General features: G+C 28.5%; 1 protein-coding gene across 1 annotated transcript; it reads left to right on the forward strand.

Annotated features, from left to right (window-relative positions):
- The first annotated feature begins 3109 nt into the window (after positions 1-3109).
- On the forward strand, positions 3110-4459 carry LOC105115806 (uncharacterized). Its single transcript, XM_011012831.1, has one exon. It carries the CDS (start codon positions 3110-3112, stop codon positions 4457-4459), a length of 1350 nt encoding a protein of 449 aa, XP_011011133.1.
- Positions 4460-13094: the final 8635 nt, after the last annotated feature.

Raw genomic sequence — 13094 nt, forward strand, 5'->3', positions numbered from 1 at the left:
GGATTGATATAGTGTTTCCCTACATGTTTTTTATTTTTATTTTTATTTTTTATGATTTTTTTCAAAATTATATTTATTGATTTTATTTTTTTAATATTGATTTGGTTAAGAATTTTAATTTATAATTTTTTTTCTTTACAACACTGTTTATTGCAATAGTGTTTCCCTATATAATTTTTTTTTTATTTTTTTGTTATAAGTTTGTTCAAAATTATCTTTATCAATTTTATTTTATTTTAATATTGAACTGGTTGAAAATTATAATTATAATAAAGTTAAATTATATGGGAAAAGCACTATAGCTTTCCTGACAAAATACTGTGGATTGTTACAATGTTTCTCCATATCAATTTTTTTTGTTATAATTCTTTTTAAAATTATTTTTATCAATTTTATTTTTTTAATTTTGAGATGGTTGAGAATTTAACTTTATAACTTTTTTTTATAAGTAAAGCTAAATCATGTGAGGAAAACAATATAGATTTCCTCACAAAACATGATGAATTGCTACAACTCATTCTATTGAGTCTTCAAGTTTTTTATTACCAATAGCTATTGAGTCTTCAAGTTTTTTATTACCAACATAATTTTTTTTCTCATAGAATATTTGCTCTATCTCACTTTCAATTTCTCATAGCACTAATTTATAATTATAATACCATCAAGCACATTTACTCTATAAGCTCGTGGGCATGCCATCTAGTGCTATACTATATTATGTATCTACATAAATAAATAAAAATCCCTAAAAGATGGTTGGACAATGATAGTTTTATTTTGTATGTAGTTCATGTTCAATTCCATTAGGTTTGACATTTTATCCGGATGGTAAAAATTAAGAATTTAATCCCTTGTGTTTGATAATTGGAATGTTATGTTCTTATGTGATTACTTTATTGTGGGCGCTACCAACGTCATCAAAAGGGCATCAATTTTTCAAGGATGAGAATTCTAATTATTTGTCTATTTTTTTACTTTTTTTTTTTTTCTTGTGACCACTATAACGAGAGATTCCTATGATTAATATATGCAATGCAGATAGCTATAGGTCAAATACTAGAAGAATATCTTTGCTTGATTTTATCTTTCATCCACGTAACCATTTCTTTGCTTAGACTCTAGAAGATCTCATATCATAAATGACCCTTATTTTGTATCGTAACATGAAACGATGTCGGGTCGCTCTGGAGACATTTTACTTCCCTTTTCCAAAGTAGTTAAAAGGACTATATCTATCTATGGATTTTCTTTGTTTCCTGTGGTTACTATTCATCATGCATATACATGTCTGTATTTAACAACTTTCTCAACTGAGTTTTTCAGGATGACATATGTTTAATTGTACTTTTACAAAGATCTTCTGAATTAATATTAAATATTATATGAATTAGAAAAACTTAAATGAAATTAATTAATTATAAACAAAATTAGTGGTTTCCATTAAAACTTTCACTAAACACGGATGCTAAACCTAAAATCTCAACAAGAATTATTTTTCTAAAATTTTGACCAAATATAAATCAATCCTACGCCGTTTTAGAAAACAAAGAGAAGCATGGGTGATATGCATGCATGCCTTCCGTTTATGGGAAAATTAGAATGTTGTATCTGTTAATTTTACAAAATCATATATTATATAACAGTTAAAAGGAAAGATATGTAAAATGAGGGCTAGTCCTATTATTTATTTATTATCTTGGAAAAATGATGCAGCATGCCGGGAACCTTGAATCAGCAAAGTAAGTCCAATATTGCCTAACGTGTTTTAAACTTGAGGAGGTGCGAGAGGACCGTTATTAAATTCAGCGCTCGCATGAGGCTCTTAGGTTAAATTTGCATGATTAAAGACCTCCGGCTCCGGCTGCAGAGTTTAATTACCCATGGTTAAAAGCTAGGTTAAAAGATTGTTTTCCATGATTAAAGGCCATCGAATAAATAGATAGATAGATACCTTTTTTATTTTTATGGTAAGAGGGCCTGTTTTAAATTCAAAATACTGTTTTTTTACCATGGTACCCAAGTACGATAATTTTTTATTTTTCTTCTATGAATTTTTTTTGTTTTTATATTATTTTAATATATTAATATTAAAAAAAATTAAAACATAAAAAATATATTATTTTGATATACTTCTAAAAAAAATATTTTAAAAAGTAATTATTACCTTAAATAATATTTTGAAAAACAATTTTTTTATGAATTCCTTGATTGTTTCTTTATATATTACCTTCTCCTCCTGCTTTTCTATTTATATAATAGAATAGTAGTATTTACAATCGTATCAGGCCGGCTGCCTTGAACTTTGTTTATTACATCTTATTTTCAAATGCATTATTCCATTAATACTTGCTTCAAATGCCTCTTACATATTAAAATTAATTAATTAATAATAGCATTTCCCTCGCACCAAACCTTTAAGAGAAATAAATAACTCACCAAAATATAGATTCCTCCACCTTCACCACACAAGGATCCACCATTAAACACACACACAAAAAAAAAATCTCTCATCTGATCACCACAGACTACAATCACCCATGCATGCATCTTTACTTCAACAAGATCAACGGCTTGAAATTCAAATTTGGATGGTGATCATTCAAGGTACGCAGCATTAAAGTAGGGGTAGTTTGGGGATAATAAACTGGTCAAAGAATCAGTGCCAAGTAAGCAAAATTCCAAGCTGGCAAGGGCTGCAATTAGGATGGACACGCGCGTGGAAGCATCCCTTTATAAAGTCCCTTGCTTCTGTTCCCATTGTCTTCATCTTCAAGGCGTGCAAACCTCCTTCCTTTCTTCCTCATTTTTTTCCTGTCTCAGTCAAGCGTGACATTTTGTGCTCATTAGCCATCACCCTCTCTCTCTCTCTCTCTAGATAAGAGGGGGGGGGGGGGGGGGGGGAGAGCACACTTGCTTGTGTTTTAAATAATGTTCCTATCTCTCTAATGTACTTCTTTTTTCATGACTATTTACTCCTATTTTGTGTCGGTATTGCAGATTTTGAGTCTCTGTCAAAACCCAAACAAAAGTGAAACATTTTCCCTAAGCCTTATCTCTCCTTGATGTACTCGTTTCCAACGTAGAAAGCATGCGTAGGTGGGAGAAAACAATGGAGGAAAGATACAACAAGCATGATATCAAGAACCCATCTTTCTCTTCATCTCTTCTGGATGAAATCTACCGATCTTTTGATGATGGTGAACAAAAACATCAGGAGTTGAAATTCTATCGAGAAACAATGCCGAGGAAACAAAACAAAGGTACTAGTGGGATTAAAATTGAACGAGAAGAAGGGATGTCAGCTCTTCAACGAGCTTGTTTGATCGAAAAATGGATGGAACAGAAGGTGAGTCAAAAGCTCATCACTCAACAGAGGAGGCAAAACCTGAAAGAATTCGAGAGAAAATCACAGCTTGATCATGATCTTGACCAAGATGTCCTGTTTTTGAGCTCCACTTCAACCTCTTCGGATTCTAGCTCTGGTGGGTTCTCATCTTCTGATACAGAATCCATGTATGGTGGATTCTCAAGGGCTTCTTCTTTGAATCCACCAAGGCCTAAGCCAGTCAGGACAAGCGCGTCGGCCCGGTCAGGAAAAACAGAGAGGATTCTATTTTATGAACAGAGGGAAGCGCTTATGTTCGATGATTACCACTACAATTCTGCTTCAGAACAGACACCAAGGTTTGAAGAGAGCTTAATCAAGCCCGAATCAAGAGCCTTAAAGACTTGCCGCAATCTAAAGAAGGTGAAACAGCCAATTTCACCGGGTAGCAAGCTCGCAAATTTCCTTAATTCCCTCTTCACCACAGGGAACACAAAGAAATCAAAGAATTCACCTACCATTGGAACCTTTGATGAAGAAAGGAAACTTAACTCAGGGCAAGCATCAACCTGCTCTTCTGCTTCATCGTTCTCAAGATCCTGTTTGAGCAAGCATTCGCCATCGACAAGGGAGAAATTACGCAATGGGGTTAAAAGGAGTGTCAGATTTTACCCTGTGAGTATAGTTGTTGATGAAGATTGCAGGCCAGTCGGACACAAATCATTATATGATGTGGAAGAATCAAGTCTAAAGTCTGTTTCTCTGTCAACAGCATGGGAAATTGGGAAATCACCATCAAGAAAAATAGATGATGAGCTTAAGTACCAAGTAGTGGAGAAGAGTAGGAGAATTGAGGAAGTGGCGAGAGTGTTCTTCAAAGATTATCATCAAAATAAGAAGAAAAATGATGTTATTAAGATCGGTGTTGGCGGAAAGTACAATGATCGTTTCGAGGATGACGATGAAGATGAGGACGAGGATGATGATGCTGCAAGTTATTCGAGTTCGGATTTATTCGAGCTTGATCATCTTGCAGTAATCGGAAAAGATCGTAGGTATTCGGACGAGCTTCCTGTGTATGGAACTACTCATCTTGATACAAATCGTGCTATTGCTAGTGGCTTGATGGTGTAGTTTCTAATAATAACTATGATGAGCTTAAGTACCAAGTATTTTCTTTTTCTTTTTCCATAATGGATCCAATGTGAAGATCCATTTTCGAGGTTATTGGGAATCATAGGAATGGTGAAAGGTGATGGTATATGAAGATATAGTTAATTTCTTAATGGTTGATGCCATCTCTAATGGCTCCAATTAGAACAATCTTTCCGTTCCATGCTACATGAATTTTGGTTTTTTTCCCTACTCGTCACATGCAATGCCCTGGCTCTATGCATTTTTTCGGTGCTATTAATTTCATGGGACATGTATGATAAATTATGCAGGAAGTTGGCCAAATCTCAGCCCTGAATGCGTATATTTGCCTAGCTAATGTTAATGATTCAGTTTCGAAAATAACAATAATAAAATAAAGAAGAGAGAATATGATTTTACTGAAAAGAAACAAGTAGGGATGTGTTCATTCTTTGATGGTGATCTTAACTGGGAGAGAGACACTGACAGCACAGGTTTTGATAGAACTGAGGAAAAGAAAAGGGAAGGAAAGAGAGATAAAGAAAGAAGTGAAGGAAGAAGAAAAATAAAAGATTAGAGATCGTACTCACAAGACAAATAAGAGGGTGTGATGGTAAAGGCAAAGGCAGATCTTCGCTAATGGGAAAAGGTTGGTTTTGTACAGAGAAAGTGAGAGCTTTTGCTTTGTACTCCATCTTTTTTTCTTTTTTCTTATGTGATTCAGTTTTGTATTTTTGTATATAATCATTTAAAAAATACTATAAATTAAAATTTTATTTATTAAATTAAATTATTAAATTAAAATAATTTTTTAATATGATATCAAATTTTAATAATAAAGAATCACATATTCGAATTTTATCATTTCTATTTATTTTATAAAAATATAATATAATATAACATAAATTTATGTAAATTTTAAATTTAAAAAACTTTCACCTATAAAAATATAATATTAATTATATATTAAAATCTTATTCAACAATCTAAATTATTTACTTAAAATGGTTATTCCTTTATATCAGCATTTGCAATAGCGTCACCACCATTTCCAACCCAGCAACATTGAAAACCTACAAAAGGTCGTATCCCTCCTTACCAAGAATTCTTTCTTAATTTATCCAAGCTTTCTAAATTATCCATCTTAAACAAATGTTTGCCACAATCAACTTATTCGTGGCTCACAAAACTAAAATTCAACGATTAATGGTATCAATACTTATGATTTTCATTAGAATATCTCGAATTCAATCGTGAAGGAGGTAAGATAGAAGTTGGGATCGAGAGAAAACGAGTCTAAGATCCATCATGGCTTCAGTTGTTCTCTTTCTTTCAAACCTTAAAAAAGAAAGAACAAAAAAAGGAATTAATGCATTGCGTGTATCTCACAGAGGCAGCAGGCATAGAAATTGTTCAAATTCGGAGGCAACAATAAAGAAGCAGTATGGTGCAAGACATGGTAACAGAAGCTGGTTGCCCTAAGAATTAATATAGGATAGCTGTTTCAATAAATAAATAGCTGTAAATATCAAATGGGTTTACTGTCGACGACAATTGCATAGTTCTGATGACCTGTAGATCCATGTTCGTAGTTGGCACTTGAAAATTTCCGTCCTAAAGGAAGATTTGTGTTGAAGGGAGAACGGCGAAGAGAACGAGCAAGGGAGGGCTAGAACGGTTTTTTTTTTTGAAATGTTAGTATCTAGACCAGTTTGTATTTACGTGAACTAATTTTATAAATTATAAAATTAATAATTATATAAATTTTTAATAATTTTAAAAAACTTAAATATATAATTATTAAATACAAATTCAAGACTCAGTTGAGTTGAAGCCGTTTTAGATTTCCTATAAAGCTCTCGGCCTCTCATTTATTTCTAATTTATTTGAAATGATCATGTACTGGTTTTATTTGCAATGTAAGTGCTTTTTAAAGTTTTTGGTTTTTTTTTGCAAATAATTCTTTTTATATTTATACTATTTTAATATACTCTTAAACACCCCCCTCGTCATCTCACGGGAAGAAAAACGGAATAAAATAAAAGTGAAGGTACGTGGTGATTTGATTGCCTTCACTGGCTTTATACATGCATGCAACATGGTCTTCACCTGGAAATTAAACAAATTATTTGATTGATAGCAAATCACTACATTGATTGATGTATTACAAGTGGGTAAGGCAATGTTGAGAATTATTGTATCTCATTTTCTGCTCAAAATCCTGCTATATATATCTTTTAAAGATGCTCATCCAAGTCTTTATAGAGAGCTGAGACATGATATGCCCAAAAGGAATCATTTAAGTATGGCCTATATACATAATTGAATATGCCAATCAACAAAATTTTCTTGCCTCCAATAATCCAACATTTCATCCTAATTATGCTGCTACGTGCAGTATATCTTCCTTGATTTTGCCATATGAAATCTGGAGTTGCATTATTATATTATACTCCATTAAAATAAGAACTTATACTTCATTAAAATAAGAGCAGTTCTTGAATATAAAAAATACAGCTTAATTAATTAGGTTTTAAATTTGTTTTTTAAAAATTACTAATTTAAATTTTATAAATTTTAGAGTGATTAAAAATTTATATAATCATTAATTTTAAGATTTATAAAATAAATCAAAATAAATATAAGTTAACCATTAAAAAAAATGAATTCAAAAGCTCTTAAGTGACAATTACTGCTTAATTCCATCCCTTATGCATCAAAAGCACCGAGTAAAAAGAATTTAGTACAGAGATCAAGTTGAGGATCTTAGAAGCAATGATTATTAAGTGGCTAGAACTAAGTTCAACTTGAAATCCAACCACACCTCTCAGGCATCAACAATCCTAAAATACTTGTACGAGGCTAGGGGTTCATCGTTAGTAGGCCTGGTAATAATGGACCTATATGTAATTTATGCGTGATGAGCATGCAGAGATTAATTTGTAATGTTAAATGGGATAGTTCAAAGTAGTTTAATATTCGCAATTAGTCAAAAATTGAGTAAATGTTTGTTTAGTGCTTTAAATTTTTTTTTCAAAATAAATTAATTTTTTTATTTTTTCCTTTCATTAAATTTATTTTTTATATTTTTATATTATTTTGATATATTAATATAAAAAATAATTCTTAAAAAATAAACAAAAAATATTTTTTAAAAAAAAAAACCACAATGACATTTAGCTTAAAAACAAGGGCAAACTATATTTATGAATATAACAGTGATTTGTATATAAAATCAATTCAATCTAATAACTTAAATTATTTGATAATGTTTTAATATATAATTTATATTATTTTTAAATATATCTTTCTAAGTAAAACTTGAAACTTTCATAAATTTATATTATTTTTAAATATATCTTTCTAAGTAAAACTTGAAACTTTCATAAATTTATATTATTTTATGTTTAATTTTTATTAAATAAATAAGAATGATGAAATTTTAATTTATAACCCTTTAATATCAAAACTTTGATATCATATTAAAAAACTAATTTAATATAATAATTTAAATTATTATATAAAATTATTATATATAATTTATATTATTTACTGAAACTATTTTTCTTACGTGAGAAGTTTTGTATAGTAGGTGAGGGTCGGGTGAGTTGAGGTGGGGAAGTAATGATGAGAAGAATAATGTTCGGGGGCGTGAAGTGAAGTTAAGTTTTCTTCGAAAAAATAAACCTAACTGCATGGCCCCTTCTTGTCATTCCTTTGTCCGGTTAGGTGTAGTATTTGAAAATACAATGAAAATTATATTTTATAAATATTTAAATTTTTTATTAAAAATTAATTATTTTATATATTTTGAATTATTTTGATATGCTAATTTTAAAAATATTTTTAAAAAAATATTTTTTGATATATTTTAATATAAAAACACTTTAAAAAACAATATTAACCATATTTTCAAAAAGAATATTAATCTAATCACATTGATGTTCTATCCTCCAACCTATGCACTCATAGTTGGCAAACCTAGTATTGGTAACCAGTTGATTTAAAATTTAATTTGGATCAAGTTTATCTTTAAACTAACAAAAAAAATTGTTTTAGATAAATTTAGATGACTAAGGTAAATATTCACAAGTAATTTCATGGTCAATTTATATATGTAATGATCTAGTCAATAATTTTTAAACTTTTTATGGAAAACAATATTTTTTTTCATTTTTTATAAATTTTTATTAAAAATAATGTAGTTTTATTAAAAAAGTTTAATTGATAAGGGTTAGTTTATCAATATATGGTTTGACTTGCCTAACCGTGAATCATGTTTAGAGCTAAATTAGGTTTGGAGGATTAAACAAATTTAGTGTTTCTTAATTATTATCATTGAATAAGATATAAAATAAAAACAGTACCTAAACTTTTTACATTAAGAAAAAATGTAATTTAAAAATTAAAATAATTAAAAAAGATTATTTAGTTCAACAAAAGAAAAGCATGCTAAACATAATAATGTTTTAAAAAAACCTAGAGTTTATGTATATTGAAATTATAAGCATGCAATAAACTTGTAAACATGTATATCATAACAGGCAAATATATAAAAGACTATCATATAATAATTATGCTATGAAAGACTAAAATATATAAAAGTTTAGGAAGCATACCAAGCATGCATTTAAAGTAGCATAAGAGATAGAAAAATAATCATAGCATGCATATTGAGAAAAATGGATTAAACAAAATAAGAGGATAATATTTACTTGTTGAGATACTTTAAAATTGATGAATTTTTATTCTTATTAAAGATGATTCATGTGTCTTTAAAACTTTCTTACTCTTTTTTTAATATAAAAGATGTTTACAATAAAACTTTCAAGATTCTAACAATGTCATCTTAGTTTATATATACTTTTAAATAAAACATTTGAACTAAAAATTATATAACTTAAATACATCTCAATATGATAATCATAACCTCTAGATTTTAAAGGAAAACCAATGTATTAAAAGAAAAATGAAACAACTAAAAACAAGACGAGGAAAAGTGAAAAAAATAGAGCTTATGGAAGTGATCGTTAACATTCATAGGTTGAACTAAAAGAAATAAATCTTCACAAACCATGTCCAAGTTTAAATTTTAGTTGAAAAAATAATATTTTAGATATTAAAATATCATTTTATAATAAACTCAAATCCAAGCCTAAGCACAAGCTAGGTCAATGCACTTGTGTGTGTGAATTTAAGTCCAAAACCCATTCTATATAGGATCTTTATTACTAAAAAATTGATAAATACAAACAAAAATATTGAGGAAATATTTTCATTGGTAAATTGCTGACAGATTTTACCAATGAAAATGTTTCCTCGGTATTTATCAACGAAATTATAGCAAGAAAAAAATAATTAAAACAAAGCAAAAAAATAATGATTTTACCAAAGAAATTACCAACATAATAAATTATGTCACTAAAATCTGTCTGTAAATTTATTGGTAAACTGTGACTATTGTTTATCATATTAATTACAAAGGAAATTACCAACAGAAAATTCCATTAGTATTTTCCAGAAAGCTCTGAAATTGTTTACTTTCTAATTGCATTGTTAATTACTATTTTTTATAAACAAAATTACTGATGGATTGAAAAGTCATCAGTGTTATCTAACGGTTTTCTGAAAAATTTTGATTAAATTAAAAATTTTAATTAAATATTATAGATGAAATCACTGACCGATTGAAAAGTCGTCAGTAATATTTTATGGTTTTTGGAAATTTTTTATTAAATTAAAATTTTAAATTAAATATTAAAAATGGAATCATCAATGAAATAATTAAAAATATTAAGATTTAATTATCCGTCGATAAAATGCCCCAAAAAAAAGTTTAGAATCTTTAGTTTCATAACATACGAGGCTCCTTTGTTCTTCTTCTTCTTCACTATATATAAAAAATATCAATATCCATTTCTTTTTCTTCTCTTCTCTTCTCAACTTTTTCTTTTCTTTTCCATGCTCAGGTATAAATTCTTCTCAATTTTTTTAATTAATATACTTTATGAATTTTTTTTCTCTTCTTAGCTTCACTTGCAGCCACAAATAAGGTAAGATTTTTCTTCTTCTTTTTTTCACTATATTTTTTATTTTAGTTTTAGTTTTTTTATTCTTAATAATTCTATGAATATTATTGTATGATTTTTTTTAATATGAGATTAATTTTTAGTTGATTTATTTATAGGATTTTAAAATTTTTAGCAATCACAACCTCATTATTTTCATATGAATATTTTTAGTTGAATTTATTTTTTCATGTTATTTATTTGTTGTAAATTTTTTTGAGTTTATTTTCTTCTTCTTTTTTCAAAGTGTTTTGAATATTATAGAGTGTTGATTTATATTAATTTAATTATTTTATAGTTTTGTAAAATGTATTTTTAAAAATATTTTTAAATAATTAACAAAATTATATATGATATTTTTTTAGGAAAATACCGATGGAATGAAATAGATAATGTTTTTCACGTGCTTTTCCATTAGTAAATTTATTGATAATAATATTTTTTTTTATTACCAATAGATTTATTGATGAAAAAATTTACTAATAAAAGATTCATTAATAAAATATTTTTGTTAATAAAATAATTATTAATAAAATGATAATACAATTATCAACATAAAATTTTAGTGGTAAATATAGAGATTGTGATAGTACTCTCTTCCATAAAATCTTAAGGTTACTGAGCTTAAGCCGGCTGCATAAGCGGGCTATGAGCTTTTAGATAACGGTTAGCGGACTAATCACATTCGCGACATCAATAATTGAAGAGTGGGATCCAGTCACAAGCACAAGGGTTATGGGTTAAATAAAGAATGTGCATTGGTTACTGAATTAGTTTTGTCTGGTCGTGCGAGGGCCAAAGTAATGATGCTGAAACAAAAAGGGAAATTGTTATTGAAAGGACAATTTACATGTTTAATTATATCTTTTGAAATTGTAATATGTAAATTGTAAACTAATAGTTAATTTTATTTTCATATATGTTAAATTTATCTTAATAACCATATGTATTTAATATTGTATATAATAAGGTAATAGCAGAACTATTGGTTGTGAATTTCTTATGCATATATGTTAGTTTATCTTAACAACTATATGTATTTAATATTGTATATAATAAGGTAGTAGTAGAACTATTGATTGTGAATTGTTTATGGGTACGTGGAATGTATGTTTGGGGCTATATTTGGGGTTATGCGATGATGATGATGATGGATGGTTGTGTTTGTGGAAATGTTTTTCATGTAGATTATTGCAGAAAATTTGGGTGGGGTTTCGTGTAAAAGAAACTCTGTTAAAATTTTATTAAATTAGATAAAATTTATTAATTTAATATTATAAATCTTTATTATTTTTTTAAAATAGGTGTAAAATGCACTGTAAATGTCACCTAAAAATAGAAACTCATTCAAGTAAAATATGATAATATGCGTGGATCTAAATCGAGTGTTCCAATGTTTGGGAATATACATAGTTTAAAAAAGCATATATAAATCAATTGAAATTCCATCAGCACATAGCATGCAATAAAGTGTTGGAAATTGACAGTTGTAAATGGAAAGCAAAAGAAATAAAAATCTTTGCACTTAGACATGAGTTAGTAAAAAAAATCTGATTAAATCAAAAAAATTATAAAAAATTATTGAAAAAACCAGATTATAAATTTTTTTATTAAATTAATTAAAAATTTTTAAAAAATTAACTGGTTTAGTTTGGTTTTAATTTCTAAATTTTTAACTATATTATTCACTATAAGATTTCACAGTTTTACCGACGGACAAATTTCGTTAGTGTGTGGTTAGAACTTCATAGGTGATTTTTTTATCGACGTCATCACCGACGGATTATGTCCGTCGGGTTTCCTTCCGTCGGTGATTCAACATTCCGTCGCTATATCGGTCTGCAAAACAAAAAAACCATTTGCCAATGGTTTTACAGACGGAATTTGCGCGCAAAAAAAAAAGATTCCCGCTTGAAATATATTGACGGATTTGTATTCCGTCGGTGATATCGTGATTTACCGATGGAAGCTAACCGTCAGTAAAGCTTTCGGTAAGTGTATGAAATACCGACCGAATATATCCGTCTGTAAATTCGTCGATAAGTGTGGCAGCTACTGTTAAATGCCAACGGAGTAATTCCGTCGGTAAGTCAGTCGATGAGTGTTTAAAATATCAACCGAATGAATCCGTCAGTAAAATCCTTGGTAATTGTTTTTTTCTAAATTTGTTTTTAAAAAATTATTAGGATATATAATATAAAACTATATAAATTAATTGTAATACAAACCAATTATGCAAATAAAATTTATATTAAACAAAAAAAAAAGTTAAATAATATTCATTACAAACTGAATATGTTTCAAAAAAATATTAAATGAAGTTTTAAAAGTAAATAATATTTATTACAAATTAATATAAAGGTGGAGCTGGAGGAGGAGAAGGAGATCCTGGAGGAGGCTGGTGGTTATACGACCAAAAAGGATTAGGCGCACATGTTCCACTATTTGCCATGTTCATAACCATTTCGCGGAGCTGTTCATAAGCTGCCTTTTGTTGTTCATACTTCGCTTTTTGTTGTGCTTGAGATGCTTTAAGTTGCGCGTACTCTACTGATAGGTGGCCGTAT

This window comes from Populus euphratica, unplaced genomic scaffold (genome assembly GCF_000495115.2).
Source record: "Populus euphratica unplaced genomic scaffold, PopEup_1.0 scaffold768.1, whole genome shotgun sequence".
Taxonomy (NCBI): domain Eukaryota; kingdom Viridiplantae; phylum Streptophyta; class Magnoliopsida; order Malpighiales; family Salicaceae; genus Populus; species Populus euphratica.

What these genes read in the sequence shown, in the direction of transcription:
- LOC105115806 (XM_011012831.1), top strand. Translation starts at nt 3,110, where the DNA reads ATGGAGGAAAGATACAACAAGCATGATATCAAGAACCCATCTTTCTCT.